Source organism: Clupea harengus, chromosome 25 (genome assembly GCF_900700415.2).
Source record: "Clupea harengus chromosome 25, Ch_v2.0.2, whole genome shotgun sequence".
NCBI lineage: Eukaryota > Metazoa > Chordata > Actinopteri > Clupeiformes > Clupeidae > Clupea > Clupea harengus.
The window spans coordinates 6,509,651-6,532,405 of NC_045176.1; the positions used below are offsets into that span (position 1 = coordinate 6,509,651).

General features: G+C 42.9%; 2 protein-coding genes and 2 non-coding genes across 7 annotated transcripts in view; all 4 read left to right on the forward strand.

Moving 5' to 3' along the window:
* The window catches only part of smarcd3a (SWI/SNF related, matrix associated, actin dependent regulator of chromatin, subfamily d, member 3a), a 20,932-nt gene extending 11,978 nt beyond the window's left edge, over positions 1 to 8,954 (forward strand). For all 3 annotated transcript variants that reach the window (XM_031562863.2, XM_012817538.3, XM_012817539.3), the window contains 7 exons: positions 3,278 to 3,379; positions 4,347 to 4,508; positions 4,756 to 4,853; positions 5,044 to 5,179; positions 6,268 to 6,390; positions 6,906 to 7,007; positions 7,149 to 8,954. In XM_031562863.2, coding sequence (XP_031418723.1) covers positions 3,278 to 3,379; positions 4,347 to 4,508; positions 4,756 to 4,853; positions 5,044 to 5,179; positions 6,268 to 6,390; positions 6,906 to 7,007; positions 7,149 to 7,202 — 777 coding nt within the window. In that variant the 3' untranslated portion in view covers positions 7,203 to 8,954. The remainder of the gene's footprint in view (positions 1 to 3,277; positions 3,380 to 4,346; positions 4,509 to 4,755; positions 4,854 to 5,043; positions 5,180 to 6,267; positions 6,391 to 6,905; positions 7,008 to 7,148) is intronic.
* Positions 8,955 to 12,916: 3,962 nt separating this feature from the next.
* On the forward strand, positions 12,917 to 22,222 carry abcf2a (ATP-binding cassette, sub-family F (GCN20), member 2a). 2 transcript variants are annotated; one of them, XM_031562889.2, is made up of 15 exons: positions 12,917 to 12,968; positions 14,747 to 14,911; positions 15,067 to 15,279; positions 15,829 to 16,011; positions 16,351 to 16,522; positions 17,136 to 17,231; positions 17,636 to 17,738; positions 17,844 to 17,939; positions 18,711 to 18,830; positions 19,315 to 19,404; positions 19,730 to 19,840; positions 20,244 to 20,306; positions 20,515 to 20,643; positions 21,451 to 21,654; positions 21,830 to 22,222. In XM_031562889.2, the coding sequence occupies exons 2-15, from the start codon at positions 14,776 to 14,778 to the stop codon at positions 21,944 to 21,946; spliced, it is 1,833 nt and encodes a 610-aa protein (XP_031418749.1). In that variant the 5' UTR covers positions 12,917 to 12,968; positions 14,747 to 14,775; the 3' UTR covers positions 21,947 to 22,222. The 2 variants fall into 2 exon arrangements, with proteins under 2 accessions (XP_031418749.1, XP_012672991.1); XM_012817537.3 differs by lacking the exon at positions 12,917 to 12,968 and adding an exon at positions 13,490 to 13,596.
* LOC116219680 lies at positions 18,466 to 18,581 on the forward strand. Its single transcript, XR_004163285.1, has one exon. It is a non-coding gene; the product is annotated as a small nucleolar RNA SNORD89 (small nucleolar RNA).
* LOC116219681 lies at positions 19,078 to 19,193 on the forward strand. Its single transcript, XR_004163286.1, has one exon. It is a non-coding gene; the product is annotated as a small nucleolar RNA SNORD89 (small nucleolar RNA).
* Positions 22,223 to 22,755: the final 533 nt, after the last annotated feature.

Consider the following 22,755-nt stretch of genomic DNA (forward strand, 5'->3'; position numbering starts at 1 on the left):
AGACTAAAAAGCATTCTGACATTGACCCAAATATATTTGGCAAAAGGGTCTGTAAAACACATTCATGAAGAACAAGACAGATTTCAACAAGCAAAGTAAGTCATATATGGGCCATTCTACCGAATTGGTTGGAAATATTTTGAAATTTTTTATGTTTTATTCCCAAAACTTTGTCCGTATATATATTGTACCATATCTAAAGTACACATATCTAGTAAATGAACCGTCAATTTTTCTATTGTATTTTCAGAATGTGTTGGAATGTTTTTCCTCTCCCTAAAATTGTCACTACCGAAACATAGTAATAAACTATAGTAAAAACGTATTATTATTAACCTGTTCAGATTGTGTTTCCTTCCCTTCTCTGAAGAGTATTTTTACAAATATTTCTTTAAGATTTTCACAATGAAATCGATAAAAATGAAATTTTTACCAAATTTCAAAGTTCAATTTATACAATTCATCAAAATCTAAGTGCAATATTTCTTTGTAAAATGCAAAATACTGATCATATTGATTCCAGAGTTGATGATTGATGAAATTGAACTCAATATACTTTATTTTTTACAAAACATCCAGTGTTTCGGTAGTGACTGCACTGTTTCGGTAGTGACCACAGTATTTTGTTTGCAAGGTTGTATCATATTTCCTCAACCTTATTGCTTAATCTTAACTCATACCATGCTTTAGGTTGGGAATATTAAAAACACAAATGTTTTGTGCTTTTGCTGTCTTTTCCTCCATGATTTTATGACCTTCTTTTGCTCCCTGTTGGATAAATCACTGATACATTTCAACGTTCCTTCTTCCTTTCGTTTCTTATTTCTTTCTCTTTCCTTCCTTAAATATTCTTGGTGTTTCACTGGGTCATCCCTCACTCTTTGTCGGTATTCTCTCAGCCTCTCTGCTCCACTTTTTCCTTTTGGCATTTTGGTGTCTTATGATTCTTTCTCTCCTGAACAATTTCAGATAGAAATCAGCATTATCTACATCTTTACCATTTAGTCCACATAACACATTTATTTCAAAATGATGGGATTGAACTACTTACCATTCCATTTTGTCACTACAGAAACGATCATGTCACTACCGAAACGATCATGTCACTACCGAAACTTTACCATATGTTTTTGTAGTGACTGTTTCGGTAGTGACAATTCTAGCTAAATTTGAGCATAAATAAATAATTCTAGCAAGCACATGGCTAGCAAACAAATCTTTGAAGAGGTGTACACACAAACAAACATAATACTTTGCATAAAACCCCCAAAAGTTTACTTAATTGAAGAAAAAAAGGTGTTCGGTAATGACAATTCTAAGGTTACACACTGATTTTCAGACTTTGGAACACATTTATATCAAAAGTATGGGATCTAGCTACTTACCATTCAGCCATGAGGGACAGGGATACAGTATCACTGCCTGGTTATAAATGCAGGGGTGTGGCTAAAAAACAGGCTCAGCCAACGGACTAAAACTCCTGTGTTTCGGTAGTGACATGAAAACTATGGACATGATTTTTTGAGTATAGTTTATTTTTTTTTTAAATTAAACCCACAATAAATCTAAATCTTCCAAGTTCTGTTTAAACTTAATCATAAAGATCTTTGATATTAGATAATTGAAAAAAATCTAAAAAATGTAAAAAGTGTTATTTTTGATAATTGAAATTTAGATGTCAGGGTTGGGGACAGCTACTTCCCAATAGAAAGTACCCTATAAATGATGATTTTGTATATATTTAGCTTATCCCTATCTCATTTAATGTCTTGGGTTTAAATAGACCATAACATGTTCTTAGTAAATATCTATGTCTGAATACTTAATTGTTTTGTAAATAGTTTTTCTTGTTGTGGGACCACACTTTGCACCAATTCGGTAGAATGGCCCATATAAGACATATGTTTTTTCTCTGTTACTGTATATGAAACTCACTCTTTAATAAGGTGTATGAACTGGAATATGGGTTTGGGTGAGGGAGGGATGGATGGATGGATGGATGGATGGACTGAGTAAATGGCTCTGAGTCAGTTGAACATAAAACATTGCAGGAAATCTTCAAGTAGTTCAAAACAATACAAGTGCACATTATCAGAACATTTGCAACATGCTTCCAAACTCAGCAGTCTTAGCTAAATCAGCATCATTGGTCAAAGGATGAGCAGTGAAAGATTGTCTTGTTTCGATGGATTTCATGTGAAAACACCGCTGTTATACTATAATATAACAGAACTCTAGTTTAGCTCTGAAGTTAGTTGCGGTTTGCATGATTTAGCAAATGACTCGATGGAATGGAATGGTCTGATTTATTCTTCGTATACTACGCCACAGATCTGAAGCACACACAACACGCTACGATGGAGAGAGAGAAGGAGGGATGATTAGGAGATATTTTCCATAGTGTAGTGTCTCTTCTTTGTTGGCCTTGGTTGGCGTCCCTTTGTCTTCAAAGGCAGCGATGTTTCCTCAATGTCCCAGCACCACTCCTTGTTCTGTTCTCTCACCACACGTAGCGGTCGGTGTCTTCACCCCGCAAACCCACAGCATGACCTAAGTCTTCTGCATAATCTCTGAGTGTAGCATACAAGTTACATTTCAGGTATTGGGAGGTAGATAGGGAGGTTTCAGTTATATGGAGGTAGATAGGGAGGTTTCAGTTATAGGGAGGTAGTGTGTCTGTGGGTCTGGTTCAGGGTGTGAAGTGGGGTGTGTTAGGAAGGGGAACAGGTCTTCCTAGCTATGAAAGGTGTGCAGGTCTGCAGACAGGAAAGATCCGGCTGATCATTTGGATGTTAATGGACGTGGTGCAAATACATTATTGTAGGGGAGGGATTGACATGAGTTGCAGCTATTTAGAAAGTCTATGAAAAAAATCAATATTCTTCAGAAGCGAGTGGTGCTTGCTGTTACAGTTTTAGCTTTTTCACTTCTAGTCGAAATGTCCTTGGTGATTGTTCATAGTTTTTTTTTTCTTTTTGAATACCTTATTGGGAGTAGCAGTTTGAAATTTAATTTGTAAAAAAAGAGCACATTGAAAGACTGGCCAATGCCAGGTCAAAATATCAGTAATGACTAATAAACCTTTTTCATTGTGTGGCTCAAAATGACTGAAGCCTTCGCAAAGACCTTGAAAAGCACTGAAATGATTTTTTCACTTAGCTTTGTAATAGTCATTATTGTAACTGCGCTGTTTGCCGGGAACATTCACACTGTATTAGTCAGTGTAGGGCGACAAGTCAGGGTCATATTATATGAGCATATGCTTGTATCCTAACAGTGGCACAGGACCCCCACCACCCAGGAGACGGATGGCTTCCAAGTGAAGAGACCTGGGGATGTGAACGTCCACTGTACATTGCTGCTGATGCTGGATTACCAGGTGAGCCTTACACTGGATTACAAGATATATGTGGATTCCCATTGGATTATCAAGTGACATCCACCCATGCTCTCACACACACATTACACACTTAGGGCCTCATTTACTAACAGAATTGCGCCCATTTCAGGCATAATTTCTGCACAAATAGCGGGTAAAGAAATAAAACCGTATTTACAAAGGCGGCGCACTTGAGTAAAAACGCAGATTACCCGCTGCTGGGAGGGTAAAAGGGAAAGTGGGTGTTCGTCGCAAAGAGATGAGGGGAGATGCGTAAAGTGCGCTGGCATCATGGTGTAAAAAGGATGAAATAACAATCACAGAATTTAAGGCACCTGCACTGAACAGAAGGGAAAGGCACCTATATGGTCCTGTTCAACCCTTAAAAAGCAAAGATTTTTTGAAAAGCATCGTTTTCAGTGTCGGAATACACCGTTTTAGTGTGGACAGAAATATTTATGCGTTTCTATATTTAGTGTGGACGGGGTCTAAGTTTGCTGTAACCTCGTGAACCAAAAGCTGTAATTCTAATTCTAACTCATCATCCACGCAGGCATTCTCACCTATTTTAGCGAAGCGCTATTAGCACTAATGGTGCTAAAAATATCTGTCTTCACCCGCACAGCAAAAGCGCAAGTTGAGACTATACATCTCAAACACCTTCAACCCTGCCAAACCCGAAGCTGAGGACTCAGAGGGAAGCATTGCATCCTGGGAGCTGCGGGTTGAGGGCACTAATGGGCGGAGTAAGGCGCTGATTACCCGACGAGGATCTGGTTTGATAAATACCACGCAAAATGCGGGAAAACACTGTGCGCTATATGCGGTTTGGCAAAGGCGCTGATTGCGCTGCGGTCGCAATGTTAGTAAATGAGGCCCTTAGTAACATATTCTATTTTTAAAAGGGATGGATCAGATCTTTCTACTGACTGAATGCATTTGCTTGTGTCTCAATCCGTTCCTTCAGCCTCCCCAGTTTAAACTGGACCCACGGTTGGCCCGCCTTCTGGGCATCCACACTCAGACGCGCAGCTGCATCATCCAGGCTCTGTGGCAGTACTTCAAGACCAACAAGTTGCAGGACTCCCATGAAAAGGAGTACATCAACTGTGACAAATACTTCCAGCAGGTGCTACACCTTCCAACTGCCCCCATTCCACCCTGGAAGTCACTACACATTAGTACTTGCTGTTTTACTTACTGGCGGTTTTTCAGAAGTGACTTGGTCATCCGGGGTTATTAGGGCAATGGTGGATGTTTGTGCTGATGTAGATTATTTTGCTTTGTCTCTGCTTCTCTTTCTTTTATCTCGTTTTCACACTTGTTATATTGGTCTCTCTCTCTCTCTCTCTCTCTCTCTCTCTCTCTCTTCTCAGATTTTTGACTGTCCTCGTTTGAAGTTCAGTGAGATACCCCAGCGGCTCACTAACTTGCTGCTTCCCCCTGATCCCATAGTCATCAACCATATCATCAGGTACCATTGACTGCTCTGTCAAATTAGTCATGTATATGAATAGATTCAATCATTTAGAATGTATGGCAATTAACTCATTTGTAACATGAAACAATTATAAAAACGGATTCTGATGCTTATGTAACATATTTATATTATCATATGATAGAAATACATGATATGATTACATAAGGCCTATTCTTTCCAATAGTGTGGATCCAAATGATCAGAAGAAGACGGCTTGTTATGACATTGATGTGGAGGTGGAAGACCCTCTGAAGACCCAGATGAGTGGCTTCCTGCTGTCAACGGCCAATCAGCAAGAGATCGCCCTGCTTGACAACAAGGTCAGCTTGCTATCTCTAGTTCTGCTAAAGCAAGCCAACAAGGTCCGCTCTCTATCTCTAGTTCTGCTAAGGCAAGCCAAGGCCATTCAACCATCTACTGGTTTTAATGAAATTACATAAGACACTACTTACAGTGATACAAAGTATCATGCTCTGACCCAAGCATATAGAAAAAGGGGACTTGAGTGTGATGGGGACTGTGTCCAGTGATCATGGAGTTTATGTTTATGTTTATGTTTATTAAGGATCCCCATTAGTCTACACCATAGTGGAGACTATTCTTCCTGGGGTCCAGGCAAAAAACATTCAAATCAATCATACAAATCATAAAATGCAGTACAGCATGATAAATGTTGGTGAACAAAAACACCATTTACAGTAAAAGTAAAATAATAAAAATTAAAAAAAAAAGAATTAAAAACAAAAAAATGTGTCTGTCCGAAAATACCTAAAATAATAACCTAATCTACTCTAATTTCCTTTCTGATTATTGCTGCCTTAAGTTTCCTTTTGAAATCACATTTATTTCTTGTTAGAGTCAAATATGAGGGGAGCACATTCCAGTATGCAATGGCTCTGTACATTACTGTTTTCTTAAGTGCATTGGTTCTGGGTAGAGGAAAAGTAAAGTGACCACTTAGTGCCTGTCTAGTATTATAACCATGTCTCTCATTTGCATGTGATAGCTGTAAAGACAAACTGACGGGTTTCTGTGAGGAATACATTATTTAAAAACAGAATAAGGCTGCATGCCAGTCTCTCATCCACCCTCATCCATGACAGCCTGGCATGTGATGGGCTGCCTTTCAGAAGACTGTATCCAGTGATCATTAAGTGTGATGGGCTGCCTTTCAGAAGACTGTGTCCAGTGATCATTAACTGTGATGGGCTGCCTCTCAGGACTGTATCCAGTGATCATTGAGTGTGATCGGCTGCCTTTCAGAGAACTGTGTCCAGTGATCATTAACTGTGATGGGCTGCCTCTCAGGACTGTATCCAGTGATCATTGAGTGTGATCGGCTGCCTTTCAGAGAACTGTGTCCAGTGATCCTCTCCAATCTTCTTCCTCTCACCTATAATGTCCATAGATTCACGAGACCATCGAGTCCATCAACCAGCTCAAGATCCAAAGAGACTTCATGCTGAGCTTCTCCCGAGACCCTAAAGGCTACATAGAGGACTGGATTTGCTCCCAAAACCGCGACCTGAAGGTGACATGGCCGCAATAACTGCTACTGCAGTTTTTAGTAGTATTTCCACATAAAACCTTTTCCTGTGTAGACATATTTTCATATATACACATTACATGAGATGTAAAACATTTAGATAATATGAACATGCAAGTGATATTAAGATTTATTCAGTCAAAGTCAAGTTGTACTACAGACAGCAGAGCTGTAGGGTTTTCAGATCCAAGCACAAGAAGAAAGCTAATGAGTAATGTATAGCGTATAATATGTCCTCTAATGTCCAATCACTCACCCAGTATTTTGTTTTGTACTTTGTATTTTCATTATCTGTCATCTTCTAGAGAGATACCAGGATTTCTGGCCCTATAGATGTTTCTAGAATGTCTTTATCTTTATTTGGAAACACTTACTAACAGTAAAATATGATTTTGCCTGATGAAGGGCCTCATATGTTAATGTACCCCTATGATTCACTGGTAGTCACCATTTATAATGTCTCATATACAGCATATTGTGTGTTCTGCCCATATGTGTAGTTAATGACGGATGTGGTTGGGAATCCAGAAGAGGAAAGAAAAGCAGAGTTTTATAACCAGCCGTGGTCACCGGAAGCTGTCAGTCGTTACTTCTATAGCAAGGTGAGTGCTCAGGTCAAAGGCAGGAAATTGTCAGATAAGTCAGATTTAGTTATTCTGTAGTGTATATTTCTTTTGGGAAATAGACACAATATAAAAAATTGGTGGATCATTTTTAAGTTTTATTCTTATTTTTGTTTTCAGATTCAACAAAGAAGATTAGAACTTGAACAGTCTTTGGCAGTGCGCAACACCTAAACTGTTCCCTATGGGAAACTGCTCGTGCATCATTTTGTTTGTGGAAATGACAAATTGAGTCCTCCATTCATGACCATTCTTAGCCTTTTTGGATCAGCCAACCACTGATCTTTAATTCTCCAGCAACTCCAGTGACATGAGATTTCAGCGTTGTCTGAAGGAAAAGCAGCAGAATTCAAATAAAAAAGAGAACTCCAGTATGTACCATCCATTTGGTCATTACTTGCCATACTCTGAAAGACACATGTTGAGACAGTTTTACGTGATCGGACTTAACCATTTTAATATTCATCCAGGGACTGCTTTGATTTTGATTGCCCTTTAAGAGTGCTTAAGAGTTTTTGTGTGGACTGGGTTCTGCTTGAGCCGTTAGTTTGATTCATTTCGTTGATGTGAAAGCTGTTTTCCGAGCTCGGGTGTGCACCAAGTGACTGTGACCGAGTCCTCCAGAAAACGGGGGTCTGCGGTACAGTTCACCTGAATAACCACCGTTTCGTTTCGTGAAGGAGAGGAACGAGGTACAACACAGATAGTCATATCACGCCCTCAGCAGGTCATCACCGTCTACTGAGTGCAACCCAGCACTCTTCAACAAGCACTAGCTGCTGTGCAGGGCAAACTACCGTTAAACCTCATTCCTCTCCTACAGGGAACAGTGGTTATATGCATGACCTTACGTTCCCTTTCAGTCGATTCACTCAGTACAACACAGATAGTATGGGACCTATGACCACGCCACACACAGCTGAGGCTGAATAGAATATTAGTACCCAACCGGTCCAGCAGAGAGGATGGAGGAAGCCACTGATGGGGCCACCATGTCCAAGCAGTAGAAGCTAAAAAGGTATAGGAGGACACCCATGATCGATGACACACACCTCCTCCACTGACACACCCCTGAACAATGCCCAGGATGCTGCCCTCCCCCTAGTGGAATAAGCACACACACTCAGGCAAAGGCAGGCCCCTGCTGTTGCAAGCCAGGGAGATGGCCTCCACAATCCAGTGGGAGAGCCGCTGTGCCCTGCCACGAAGCTCCATTAACATAACGGACAAAGAGCTGGTCACATGACCGAAACTCCTGGGTACGGGAAATATATGTACACTGAGCACAGTGTATGCCGCCTCCTCCGCTCCTCGTGGCTGTTGAGTTGTCTGTCCTCATCAGAACATGGTGGCCCAGCAGAGCCAGGAGGGAATGCTTGAGAGCTAAACGAACGGTCAGTGGCTCTAGATAGTTTATATGGAGCCTGCTCTGAGATAGGGACCACTCCTCCCTCACGGTCATGCCCTCACACATCGCCCCTCCCCTCCAGCCTCTGGTGGAAGTGTGTGTCCTCACCACTTTGCAAAATAACATTATGGGTGCTCCTTCACAGAGGAACTGGTGTTGCCTCCACGGTGAGAGCGCCATCAGACAAGCTGCATTTACCTCCAATACATGATTTGATGTGCTGAGGCGGTGAGATCAAATCCACTGCCGACAGAAGAAGGCACTGGCTCTAATTCGCACAACTCCTCCATCAGCCGAGCCAGCGGCCATTTCTCCACCCGGCTCCACCTCGCCCTCAGAGATGGTGCGGCAGATTAGAGGAGAGGAGAGGAGAGGAGACACGCAAGGGCGTGATATCCCATACTATCTGTTTTGTACCGAGTGAATCAAGGGCACAGACCAAATGGGAAAAACAGCCTCTAAAGCACAGATGAAATCAACTAAAGTACATTGTTTTGTTTGTTTGTTTGTGTGTCTTTGAAAGTGAAATAGATGTTGGTCAGTGTTTTGTGTTGTGTAGTTTGCCGTGGTTTCCTAACTGTCCACCAGAATCTGAAAAACACAATCAAAGATGTACTAGGAGGATATAATTGGTATTTGGTGTGCCAATTTAGCCCGAAGCAGAATTAGACTCAAAAGAGACTGTAAGTAGACACTACAAGCAACAGTAGTAGAGGCAAAGATGGTATGGTGTCACTTGTTTAAAGAATGAAAAAGATTTTGTGTCTGCAATGGTATACTAAAAATGATAGTGTCTGATAGAGGTAGTATCCTAGCTGATATTGTACAATACTTACTGTATCCTAAAGTGTTCTTGTAACTTCCTAAGTGAACTCTGTACTAAAGAAAAACATGACATGTCAATTTTAAAATAACCTAATCCCCTATGCATATACCATCAAGGATGAATGCTTACCTGATGAAAACTAATTGGTACATTTTTTATTGTTTTTTAGAGATGGAAAAAAAACAGTGTTGTTTGCACTTTTTCTTATTCAGCACCTTATCCCTTTTTGTAACTGTCTTTTACTGAGCCTTATGAATGCATTGAGCGGATCACAACAGGACCTGATATGTTAATTTCACAGTGTGCATTAAAAAAAAAAAAAGTATGCATGCTGCATGGTTAACTTATCAATTTTGGAAAGGGTTGTTGCTTTTAAGGTCTTCTCAAAGCTCAAAAGTTTTTCTGAATTTAGGGGTAACTTACATGTAAGGGATAAACTTTATAAAGTGCACAATAAACAGAATTTACCAAAGTGTTAGGTCACACAAGCCGGTTTATCTGTGTAACCCTGAAGCCTTCAGCAGAGGTGCTCCTTGTGCAAAGTCTGTCCGTTTCATGTTACCTTAGACCAAATCTAACTGTCAGCGGAGCAGCTGATATTTTATTGTTGGACTATGGCAGCTATGGTCATGTTTTCATCTGAGAGATGGAAGAGATTAGACTGACTTAATGTGTGGACTGTTCGATTAAACTTTTGAAAATACTTTTTTTTCCCCTGTCATGGTGTTCACGTGGTGATTCAGTGTGGTTTGTTAGCAAGAATTGATCACCTTAAAATGATGATCTTATCTCTGATTAGTAAAAGTAAAGAAAAAAGTCAGTAATATTACTGTACATTCTATACATTTTTGTTGCTGTCTGAGTTCCATGTAGTTATTTTATAAAAAAAGAAAAAAAAAAATACAGAACATTAGTGAAACTATTTATCAGTCTATCAGAGTCATAACTGTAGCTGGTCTAGATATAGCCAGATATGGGCAGCAGTTCTGATAATGTATTTAAAATAAAAAAATTGTAATTTGTATTTGACAGGCCTCATCAAAATGGTTATGTAATTTGTATCAAAGCAGTATAGTGTTCAGTGTTCAGTACTGTAGCATGTTGGGATAGTGAAACTGCTGCGGAGCAACAGACTGGGAGTATTTTGTCATTTGTAAATGCTCTGTTCTGATAATAATGCAGCTCTCCCTTTTGGGTCTGATTTTAGTGTGTGTGACTGCTATCATTTTGTCTGTCTGTTTTGCTGTTTAATGCCAGTGTTAGTCTTTTGTGCTAGTTCAGTGTTATCTGTCTACCGCCAATGCCCTGTATGCCGCTGTATGCCATGCCTTTCATTTTACTCTGTTGTGTATGTGTTTTTCCTGCCCGTGTTCTCAAAATAAAAGGCTTCTGGCCAAACCGAAAAGCAATGCTGCCGACTCGTCACTTCAGATGAACCCAAAGACGCTACACTGGTGTCAGAAGTGCTGGAGATGACAAACACTGGAGAAGATTAAGGAGTTCATTGCACAGCTACAGCAGGAGAGGGCACAGCCAAAGGCTTATAATCGTCCAGGGGCTTCCAGCGACTCCAGGTGCACGTCCAACTGAGCACACCAGGGACCCTGCCAAGGCATGTGCTGCGCTCCCCTGGGGTGAGGCGCCAGGTGCACTAGGCTCACCTGGAGGAGAGCGACAGGGAGGAAGCAACCCGCGAGGCCACCACTACACTGCCACAGCTGGACAGCCTACGGAAGGGTGTGGAGGGCCGGGCACCATACACCCCAGCACCTCAGCCACCTTTAAATTAGGGCAGGGGCAGGGGCAGGGCACCACACACCCCAGCCGCCTTTAAACTAGAGCAGGTGGGCACAACAGCTCTCCCTCCCTCACTAGCATAGCTGTGGCTTGGCCGACTGGGCTGTATCTGGTCTGCCACCTGGAGGGCACCCCATGCAGACACAAGGTCCACCATTTCGCTGGTCTGTCCCAGAACGCTGCCTAGGACAGGTGGCCCTAGACCGCGGGGTTGGGAAGCCACCACACCCGCATCTCCACGGTCACAGGTGAGTGTGTCAAGACGCAAGGGAGAAGATCACTGCAGAGATCTGTTGCTGGCCACATCATTGACCATCAGTTCTGGTTGGCTAACATCCTGGATTCATGCATCATCAGGCTGGACCTGTTGGCCAGGTGGGAGTCCACGGTGCATGTGCCCAGAGCCCGTGTTCTATCTGTGCGCTGAAGCTGTGCCACTCCACGCTGTTGGCAGAGAAGGCCTGTCAGCCCAGGGGTTCTCCACGCCACCGCTGCCAGCCAATGGGGTTCCACTGTACCGCCTCTGCTAGCCAATGGGGATCCTCGACACTCCCGCTGTCCTCAACGATCAAGACCAAGCATGCAGTCAGCCTGGCCAGGGCTGGACGGGTGCAAAAGAATGGCCCAGCATTATTAACCCAGGCGGCCAACCTCAAAAATACAGAAAATACCCTCCATTGTATACACCATGATGCCACATAATGCATCTGCATACTTTCAACTTTGGGAGATGGGAGAGCAGTGTGCTGAGTGGTTTGCCCATACTTGCTTGACAATGACACAGGCACATGACAAGTGAAAGATTGATGTCTCATTTGTCTACTTGTATTCAGTGTGAAGGCCAATTTACAGTCTAGGCGACTGGTGCTCAACAAAAACTGAAAAAAAAAGTTACTAAAATGTGTGTCTGCAAGGGGAGCACAGACCATGTCACCTGCAAGTAAAATTTGGAAATGGTGCAGGCATTTAATGTTTTTGTTGCTGTCTCTTATTGTATGACAAGAAATTTGATATCTGTTTTTTGCCCTCTTGACACGTCATCTAACTGGCTTGAATACACCCCATTATGATACAATGCTTCTCAAAACAGATTTTGTAATGTTCCCTGTTCAGCAAATAAATATTGTCCATTGATCAAGTATGCCTATGTAGAGTTGAGGTTTGTGATATGATGTCATGTTGCCTTGGAAATATATTGTACATTGTGATGTAGATAGTTCCCATAATTCTGTGTGTTCAATGTTAATCTTTTATTGTGTAATACTGTTCGGTTTTGGAATGTTGCTGTGTTTCTCCACATACCAGATTATATCTCAAATGGACCCCCACTCTCAGTTTGAATTACACCAGACCAGAGCCATCAGGTCTGATTCCTGGCCTTTTGTCTATGTTGAGAGCCATCAAGCTGGGTTCCTGGTCTTTGTCCTGAGCGATTAGAAGTGATTGTTGGCCTTTGTCTGAGATGTTCGGGGCCAGGCATATTTAGCATTTAGATAGTCCTTGGTCAAGGTAGACTTGAGCTGGCTTGAATACACCCCATTATGATACAATGCAAAAAAATAAAAATTATGATACAATGCTTTTCAAAACAGATTTGGTAATGTTCCCTGTTCAGCAAATAAATATTGTCCATTGATCAAGTATGCCTATGTAGAGTTGAGGTTTGTGATATGATGTCATGTTGCCAAGTCAAGGTAGTCAAGTTGTCAAGGTAGACCCCCCCCCCCCCCCGCTTACCAGTCACACCCTTGCATGTTCACACCACCTACTTTGACCTCCAGACACACCCACCCACTCCCCTACACCCTATAAAAATGGTACATTTCTGTAATGATATAGAACACTTCACTCGTGGCATGTGACTGTGCTGTCGAGGGTTATTGTGCTACGCGTCGGAATACAGAACCAGGTTGGTAACTGAGGTGTCTGCGGTGTCTCTCCCTGGGTAGCTCATAATGTTGATGCATTTTTAAAATACAAAATATCTTGGTGTCTTTTGATACATGTTTGATACATTTTTATAGAAACCTTTACAACTTCAGAATTTTGAATCTTTTTTCAAAGTAGGTTGCAGGTCTATGTATTTTTGTCCATGCCTGGATGTAGCCCTAACAGGCCTACTCAAGGCACCCTTTACTAGTAGTCCTGGTTTTTCCACAGGCCAGTTGACTGTTCTGTGAAAGGCCTCTGGGTGCGTTCGGTGAGGTATTATAATAATTTACTTTTTTTTTATCAGCCTAGCTACTTGTTGTTACACAACAATAACGTATGATTCCATTACATCACAACCTCACCCGGACCTCGTATTAGTCAGTTCTGAACATGAACAATCGATGATGCAATGAATTTTACTGATACTGCGTCGTCATTTTTGGGTAGCCTACGCTTTTCAGCCTTCACTCCTGCCCATCTGCGGCTAGAGGGTGGAGTTAACCACGGAATTCGTAATCTCATTGGTTAGCAAGCCGGTATTGGGGACACGCGCGATTCTACGCTTCATTCCGGCTGGTTTACCGGTGTCCGTGAGCAGGAAAAGGGTGAGTTTCCATGGGTAAAGGCCTTTAATCATAAGTATTTGGCCTAAGATATTGTTAGTTTAGTTAATATCGTCTTTGAGTTTAACTCAAGTAGTGCATTTTGGTTTACTGTTTCCTTGTTGCTGTATTGGGATTTTTAGAATTGGCCTACCGCATGACGCCCTGTATCTAGCTAGGATACCGTTAGCTAAGAAAATGCATTGTTGAGACCAGGACCACACGAGCTGAGCCGTTAGCTTGTTGGTAACTGAGATCTTAACGTAGCATCATTGATACGATCTTGGTGTTTGGGCTCTGTGTTATCCTCTCGGGTTGTTATTTATTTGGTAATTTATTCCCAACTACATTTTGTCGATTAGCTAGTCCTAGCTACCTGGCTACCGATAGCTAGCTAATGCTCGTCATGTATAATGTCGGCAGAGGTCTTCTAGGCCTCATGCGTTTACCAGTGACCGTGTTCGTACGGTTCATAATTTCGCTCTCCTGAACGACTACATATTCTGAAATTCGACCATGTTTGGGTATTTTACATACAAATGTAATCTGTGCCGGTCTATTGAGATATGGGTATCTACCTACAAATACCTGTCCAAAGCTGCTTCGACTGTTCGCCGACGACCACGTGACACTTTTATGGCTAACCTAGCGGCCGAAATCAGCTGGCTGCTCTTGTATCAAGTAGGATGCTATGATATCATTCCTAAGGTCCGCTGGCCGAGCCTGTGGTTAGGCCTACGGTGATGGAAGTGAGTAAGGTGGTACTTACGTAAGATTATGTTTTAGAGTAACAGACATTTCATGGAACTAGATCATTTATGCTAAAAAAAAATATGGGCCTTCGCCATTACGGCGTACACGGCTTAGGCTAATAGCTATTCAGAAGACTTAGGTATTCGTATATGATCCATTCTTGGCTTTGTTCTCGCTTTGTTATGAGCGTGATGCATGGTCATGGGGGAGGTTAATCGGGTTCCCCCAGTCACATAATGTCGATTTTGTGTCTTCTGGGCCAAGCGCCCGATCACCCAGCCACCTGAAAAACTTCCGCGACCAGTATCACCTTCTGTACCAAGGTATCGCGTGTCTGTTGACTTTAAGTGTTTCTCGGAAACGGTTGATGCTGACTGTCTTGGTTTGTTTATTGCTTCAGGTATTTTTGCGACTGGGTCTGCAGCTGCCATGCCGTCCGATTTAGCAAAGAAGAAAGCGGCGAAAAAGAAGGAGGCTGCAAAATCCCGCAGTCGTACCAAGAAACCCGATGAGAATGGCGAGGGTGGGGGAGCCGAAGGTCAAGAGGACGGAGCGGCCAGCAACGGTAAGGGTCCAGCACTGTACTGAAGCACAGGTTTACCTGTATAGAACCCCCTTCTCATCTTTGTGTAGCTCTGCTCTCTGTCAATCCGGGTTATGTTATACTGTCCAAATCCGGTGTAGTTGCCTCTGTTTGATTTTGTATTTCTCATGTGACAGGGGTGGAAAGCCTGGGAAAGGAACTAGATGCGTTCGAGCTGGAGAAGACTAATGCGCGAGCAGTGACGGGGGTACTGGCCTCCCACCCCAACAGCACAGATGTCCACGTCGCCAGTTTGTCCCTCACCTTCCATGGCCAGGAGCTGATGAGCGACACCAGTCTGGAGCTCAACTCCGGCCGCCGCTATGGCCTCATTGGACTCAATGGAACAGGTGCGTTCAATGGTGCAAGGTGACTGCAGCAGGGGCTGAAAATAAGAAGGAATGTTTGGAAACACAATCCTCCCTCTCTCTCTCTCTCTCTCTCTCAGTTGTGTTATTGTTGGTTGCTGCTCATGGATTACCATTTCATGATAAGTTGTGTAGTGGATGCTTTTAAGTACAATTACTAAAGGGTCATGAAATGAGTTATTTAACTGAACCACTGTGTTATGCAATCACTCGCATCCCTAGAACTGCTGTGAAGTGATGAAATAAAAGGCCGAATGAATGTGCAGTTGCCGAGCAATATGCTCACAGTGCATCTGCACAATGACAAAAACTGTCCGAAGCGTTTTTCTGATCCATGCAGTTCTGATGGCTGTTTCCACTCAGCTCACCTGAAGCCCTTCATGCTGTTGTTATTGTTAAAATTACTTAACAGTACATTTCATCAGTGTGTCTGAACTACATTGTACTGAGCACTGTTCTCAGTAGAGCTAGTGGCATGCATGCATGTAGAAGTCAAATCATCTCATCCTCTCCCTGCAACCTCTCCTCTAGGCAAGTCCATGCTGCTGTCAGCTATTGGCCACAGAGAGATCCCCATTCCAGAACACATCGACATCTACCACCTGACCCGCGAGATGCCACCCAGTGAAAAAACGGCCCTCCAGTGCGTCATGGAGGTGGATGAGCAGAGGATCAAGCTGGAGAAGGAGGCTGAGAGGCTCGCTGCTGAGGACTGTGAGTTCTCCCTCTCTCGTGCACACACGCACGCGCACACACCCCCCCACGTTTTCATTGGAGCTGTTTGTTGTGGCAGTTTCCTTTCCTAGGCGTGGCATAGTAAATATCAACCTTGTTTTGATTTGTGGTTCTCACACTTGTCTCGTCACGTGATGGGGCTTCAAAACAGGTACAGAATATATGCTGAATGACCATAACCTCTTGAACAAACTGTTAAAGGCACTTCTGGGTTGCTTGACCACTCTATTGATGTGTGTGCAAAGGCAGCAAAACAATCAGTCAATTAAAGTGATATCCTCTCGTGACCATTCATTGTGTGTGTGTGCTCCCTCTTAGCTGAGTGTGAGAAGCTGATGGACCTGTACGAGCGTCTCGAGGAGCTGGACGCAGACAAGGCTCAGGTGCGCGCCTCGCGGATCCTCCACGGCCTGGGCTTCACCCCCGCCATGATGCAGAAGAAGATGAAGGACTTCAGCGGAGGATGGAGGATGAGGGTGGCTCTGTCCAGGTGGGTCGGCGCTCGCAGGTTCTACCTGGTAGAATAATTTAGTGAATCGCGATTACTCACACGCACATACACGAACACACACTCTCACAAACCTGAAATAAAAACAGATAAAATCTAAAAAAAAAAAGGAAACAAAACAAGAGAGGAAAAAGAATTAAACTAACTAATGAATTTCAATAAATGACAAAAAAAGTAGTTCCTTATGACTACTCTGCCCTCTGGCCCTTGTCTTAAACTACTGAGTTTAGAAGAAATGGGCAATGGGGTTTTGTATTTGAACTCCACTTGCTCCAGTTCGTGCCTTTTTTGATTTTAAGGGTCATGAAATGAGTTATTTAACTGAACCACTGTGTTATGCAATCACTCGCATCCCTAGAACTGCTGTGAAGTGATGAAATAAAAGGCCGAATGAATGTGCAGTTGCCGAGCAATATGCTCACAGTGCATCGGCACAATGACAAAAACTGTCCGAAGCGTTTTTCTGATCCATGCAGTTCTGGTGGCGGTTTCCACTCAGCCGAGTGCCATTTTTACTCTGTTCGTAGATTGGTTTTGGGATTCGGGTTCCAATGTAAAAGCAACATTCTTAAATGTCTTTATCTACTTTATTTAGGGCACTGTATCTGAAGCCCTTCATGCTGTTGCTGGATGAGCCCACCAACCACTTGGACCTGGAGGCTTGTGTGTGGCTGGAGGAGGAACTCGCTCAGTGAGTATTTGTCTACATGGAATAAGTTTCTCAGGGTGTAGGATGGGGGAATTTTTGCTTTAAATATGAACCCAGCAAGTAATGAGACCATCATATACAGTGTGTGATGAGCACAAAGAAGTATTGTGTTATGGAAGGAGTGTTGTTCTGTGGTTGGTGGATGTTGGAGAAATGATGTAAACAAAAGGCCGAATTGTAGTGCCCCATTGAGACACAGTACTCGATGTGATGGTGCTTTGACAAAAACTAGCTGAAGCGTTGATCTGATCTCCTGATCAACAACAGAGGAAACATCTCCCCACTTTAAAAAGGACCTGTCTGCATGTTATTCACCTCTCACCTCTCCCCCCCCACACACACTTTAAAAAGGACTGTGGTGACACCTCTATCGTTTTCTTTGACAGATTCAAACGTATTCTGGTCCTGATCTCGCATTCCCAAGACTTCCTCAATGGCGTGTGCACCAACATTATGCACTTGCACCAGAGGAAGCTCAAATACTACACCGTAAGTTCGTCCCCTCACTCGCCTGGGCATATATCTATCCAATAGAGTACACGCATTGCATGCATATACCACGTCTGCCTCTCATACGGTCCCTTCTTTGTTCAGGGTAACTATGACCAATATGTCAAGACCAGACAGGAGCTGGAGGAGCACCAGATGAAGCGCTTCAACTGGGAGCAGGATCAGATTTCACACATGAAGGTAAGCGATGAGCTTCATAGGCCTACTTCAAACTTTTACGCTATCATTTGAAGGGACCGACATTTGATAATCAGTTTAATAGATATATCCCATAGGCAATAATTCAATATATCTGACCTACTGGTCATTGTAGAAATTACTATTCTGTTCCCGGCCTACATGAGGTGTGAGAGCCTTCACAGCTCCCCCCCCCCCCCCCCTTTGACTAGAAACAGATACTAATTAGCATTTAGGTATCCACCCATCCTTTGCTTTCCCAGAAGTTTAAAAGACTGTGATTTTCAAGAGACAGTCAGTGAAAGAGATTTAGGTGGAACACACTCAGTGAAATCTATCTCTCTGTCCTCCTCTGGTGCGTGCCACTGAAAGAATAAACCTGGACTTGGTTTTTCATCACAATCTGACTGAGTCTCCGATACATTTGGGATATAGAAATAATTCCTATCACGTTTAAGCCTATGAAGTCCGAGTAATCTCAACGAGTAATGTTCTTCAATGATCGTTAGGAGAAACGATCTTGGTTGTTGCCATGACATGATGTAAACAAAAGGCCGAATTGTAGCATCTCCACCAGGCAGTTTGTTCTCCGTGTGGAGGTGCTTTGACAAATACCCGACCGAAGTGATTCACTGATCAGATGGCACAACTTTACTTGTGTGTCAAGGAACTGCATTAACCACCAGTCTGACATGTCTATACTATAACCAACTTGTCTTTCTATTGTATCTGTTTACATTATTAAAAAAAATGTAATTTCTTTTATTTATTCAGAACTATATCGCACGGTTCGGCCATGGCTCTGCCAAACTGGCCAGGCAAGCCCAGAGTAAAGAGAAGACCCTGCAGAAGATGGTGGCCTCAGGCCTGACTGAGAAAGTTGTGGATGACAAGGTAACCGGAGATGTTCATTAAACGTTTCGAACAGCACACCACAGATGGAAGATTGGGGGGCATCTTTTAAACATTTCCAATGGTCTTAATACTTGTATTGAGTTTTTCTGGCAGCAATTACTTTATGAAAATGTGTTATGCAGCTAAAGGATTTCAGCTGGTGGAAGAGTTTAGGCCTTCAGGACTTTTTTGGCACAGCCAGTTTGTTAGATCAGCCGTTTGGCAAAATCACTTTCTCTTGGTTGTTGCCATGACATGATGTAAACAAAAGGCCGAATTGTAGCATCTCCACCAGGCAGTTTGTTCTCCGTGTGGAGGTGCTTTGACAAATACCCGACCGAAGTGATTCACTGATCAGATGGCACAACCATCACAAATGTCCCTCAGGGTTTTTTTTTTTAAATGTATTTTTCTTACTTGTCTGTCAAGGAACTGCATTAACCACAAGTCTGACATTTCATCCCTTTTTTTGTTCTTTCTGCAGACCCTGTCATTTTATTTTCCTTCCTGTGGGAAGATACCCCCTCCTGTCATCATGGTGCAGAATGTCAACTTTAGGTATTCTGATGACACAGTAAGTCTCCATGTTTCTCTCTGGCACAACTTATGCAGTCCTCTCCTCCCTTTTTTTAAACACACACATGTAATGCTAGCGTTGGAGTAAACTGAAAGCTACCCTTCTCAATTGGCTGTTGCGTTGGGCACCACAGCCTAAAGCCTCTACTCTGGCATTGCACATTCTTCTTAATAGACCTCCTTTTTAGATAACCAGTACCCGCTTGCTTCCTCTGCTGGGCTTGTGTGTGTGTGTGTGAATTGAATTTGTGTTCTTTTACACTGCTGCTGTGCATTCAGCCTAAATGACCCTCATACCGACCTCTACTCTTGTTGTATTGCAGCCATATATTTACAAAAACCTGGAGTTTGGAATTGATCTTGACAGCCGAGTGGCCCTTGTGGGGCCCAATGGAGCTGGAAAGTCCACACTGCTGAAGCTGTTGTATGGAGAGGTACAGATTCTCATGTGGATTTTATATTTGTTTGTATATTCACCCCTTGTGCTTGGAAGGAGTGTATGTCTAGTCATGGAATAAGTTTCTCAGGGTGTAGGATGGGGAATTTTTGATTTTAATATGAACCCAGCCAGTAATGAGACATCATATACAGTGTGTGATGAGCACGAAGAAGTATTGCGTTATGGAAGGAGTGTTCTGTGGATGTTGGGAGAAATGATGTAAACAAAAGGCCGAATTGTAGTGCCCCATTGAGACACAGTACTCGATGTGATGGTGCTTTGACAAAAACTAGCTGAAGCGTTGATCTGATCTCCTGACCAACAACAGAGGGGACATCTCCCCACTTTAAAAAGGACCTGTCTGCATGTTATTCACCTCTCTTTCTCTCCCCCCTCAGCTTCGCCCTTCCGACGGTATGATCAGGAAGAACTCTCACGTGAAGATCGGCAGATACCACCAGGTACTGCAAAATCAGCATGTGAACAGGCCTTTGATTCATAAGTTAAAGCTGACCAGAGTAGTGCACAGCACCTGAAACTACAGAATCAAGTTCAGAGCAGAACATCTGTACATTCATTAGTTGGGGATTTATTTCATTTCAATTGTTTTGAGTCCCCACTCCTCTGTGAATTATTTTCATTTGACCACTTGTCTCCCTTCCCCCACAGCACTTAACTGAGCAGCTGGAGTTGGACTTGTCACCCCTGGAGTACATGATGAAATGTTACCCAGCTATCAAGGAGAAAGAGGAGATGAGGAAGATCATCGGGCGCTACGGCCTGACGGGGAAGCAGCAGGTGAGCTTGTGGGGACTGATGGCATTTAAAGAAAAGAGTGATCAGTCAAGAAACGGGGCTTTATTCTTGCAATGAAGCGCATCAGGGGAGAAAGGGGGGCTTCACTCAAAAGATTCACCTATATCTCTTCTGATCAGACATCGAAACAGTCCAGGTTTAAGTATTTTTCATAGCATAGAGGGGTGTCACCCAGACTACATGAATATGTATCAGTCTGCTACCTCTGAGACGGGGAAACTTCACAATGTTGGTTCACAGGGGAAGTTGTTGATTAAGAGATCCAGCTGTGAGCAAATGTCTCAGAGGCTTGTATGCATGGGGTATAAGGAATACAAAGACACTTTGATTTGACCTAGAGAGGAGGAGGAGGAGGAGGAGGGGTGGTGGTGAAAAGATGCCTATTGGCCTTGCCCCTCTTAGGGCATCTCATGTACCAGGACTTTCTACCAGAAACTCTTACATTTGAACCCAAGTCCAATTTAAAAAGCAAGAAATACAAATGAATGCAAGATTCATTGGATTATTGATTATTGTCGATCATTATTAGCTCTGAACCCTTAATTCTGATTTGCAACTCCTTCAGCATGCAGACCTCTCCTGGGGTTTCCTAGATGGAGCTTCCATCTGTGTTTCTGTTGTCAGGGTGTCACTGTGACTGTGATGGTGAAATTGAGTAGAAAGGGAGAGAACAAAGGGGATTTTTTGACTTGTCAGTCATTAAGTTCAGTTTGCAGAAGGTAGTGGTAGATTCTAGATCTACCTCTTGATCAAATAAACAAATTGATTGATTGATTGTGTTCCCCACAGGTAAGTCCTATTAGGAACCTGTCTGATGGGCAGAAGTGCAGAGTGTGCTTCGCCTGGCTTGCCTGGCAGAACCCTCACCTGCTCTTCCTTGACGAGCCCACCAATCATTTGGACATAGAGACCATCGATGCCCTGGGGGACGCCATCAACGAATATGATGGCGGCATGATGCTAGTTAGCCACGACTTCAGGCTGATCTCGCAGGTATGGCATATTTAATGGCAAAACTGTCAATAAGCACTTTTTGAGGTTCATTATGTTCACTTTTACTTGGAGTGTGTGAGGCACTCATCCTCTCCCTGTCTCATCCCTGTCATCCTCTCCCCTGTCATCCTCTCCCCTGTCTCATCCTCTCCCCTGTCTCCTTGTCCTCCCCCAGGTGGCTCAGGAGATCTGGGTGTGCGAGAACCAGACCATCACCAAGTGGAACCGAGACATCTTGGCCTACAAGGAGAACTTGAAATCCAAAATCGCCAAGCAAATGCATGACTTCTAGAGACCAGACCAGACCAGTCCTGATGGGATTGTGTTCACACCCCCTGAAACAGCAGCACGTTCCATCAACAGCCATGCATGCTGAAGTTTACTTCAGAGAGCGCAGACCCCCTCCTCCGTCAATCTGGTAGCCTCGAGAGGCTCGGGTGGTCTTGGTAGCCATCTGCAGAACATCATATTTTCTAGTCATTATGCAATTCTCTTTACAGCCCCTACACTCTTTCCCCCCTGGGAACATTATAATGGAAATAGTAAATAATAAATATAAGTACCCTTATTTACTGTGCACTGAACTTTTTTAAAAGTTTAAAATGCTGCAAGTGGATATTCTACAGATGAAATTCGTTGAGGCTCTTAAAGAGCTTTTTATTATGTTATGTATTATTTAACGGTATATCTGCAATAATGCATTTGGCTGAAATAAAAGATTCATCACCGACTTTGGTGTAATGACTGCAAACTGTTAGCCTCCTTTTAGAACGCTGCTGCTACTGAGCGAAGCGTACTGATGCATTAACTGTCTGCCTGCTTTGGATGTAAACAGGGCATAGCATCGATGACTGCAATATAAATGATACAGATTTATCACTTGCTACCTGAATTTATTAAACAAAGCAAGCCTAAAACTGTTGAGAGCAATTTTCTAAGGAGTGTGTTGAATTAATGGATACAAGATGAATCGAATGAACAGATCGATGTTCTAATGCATATCAAAAGTGTCATTTTTTGAAAAGGGGGAGCATTTCAAACTTGCTATGAAACTATTTCTCATTACCTCCACCAAGAAGGTTATGTTTTCGGTTCGGGTCA

Bases quoted from the DNA above. Each gene is read 5' to 3' on its own strand.
- abcf2a (XM_031562889.2), top strand. From the start codon at position 14,776: ATGCCGTCCGATTTAGCAAAGAAGAAAGCGGCGAAAAAGAAGGAGGCT. The intron at 18,831-19,314 runs GTAACCGGAGAT...TTCTTTCTGCAG, and splicing joins AGAAAGTTGTGGATGACAAG to ACCCTGTCATTTTATTTTCC. The intron at 19,841-20,243 runs GTACAGATTCTC...CTCCCCCCTCAG, and splicing joins TGAAGCTGTTGTATGGAGAG to CTTCGCCCTTCCGACGGTAT.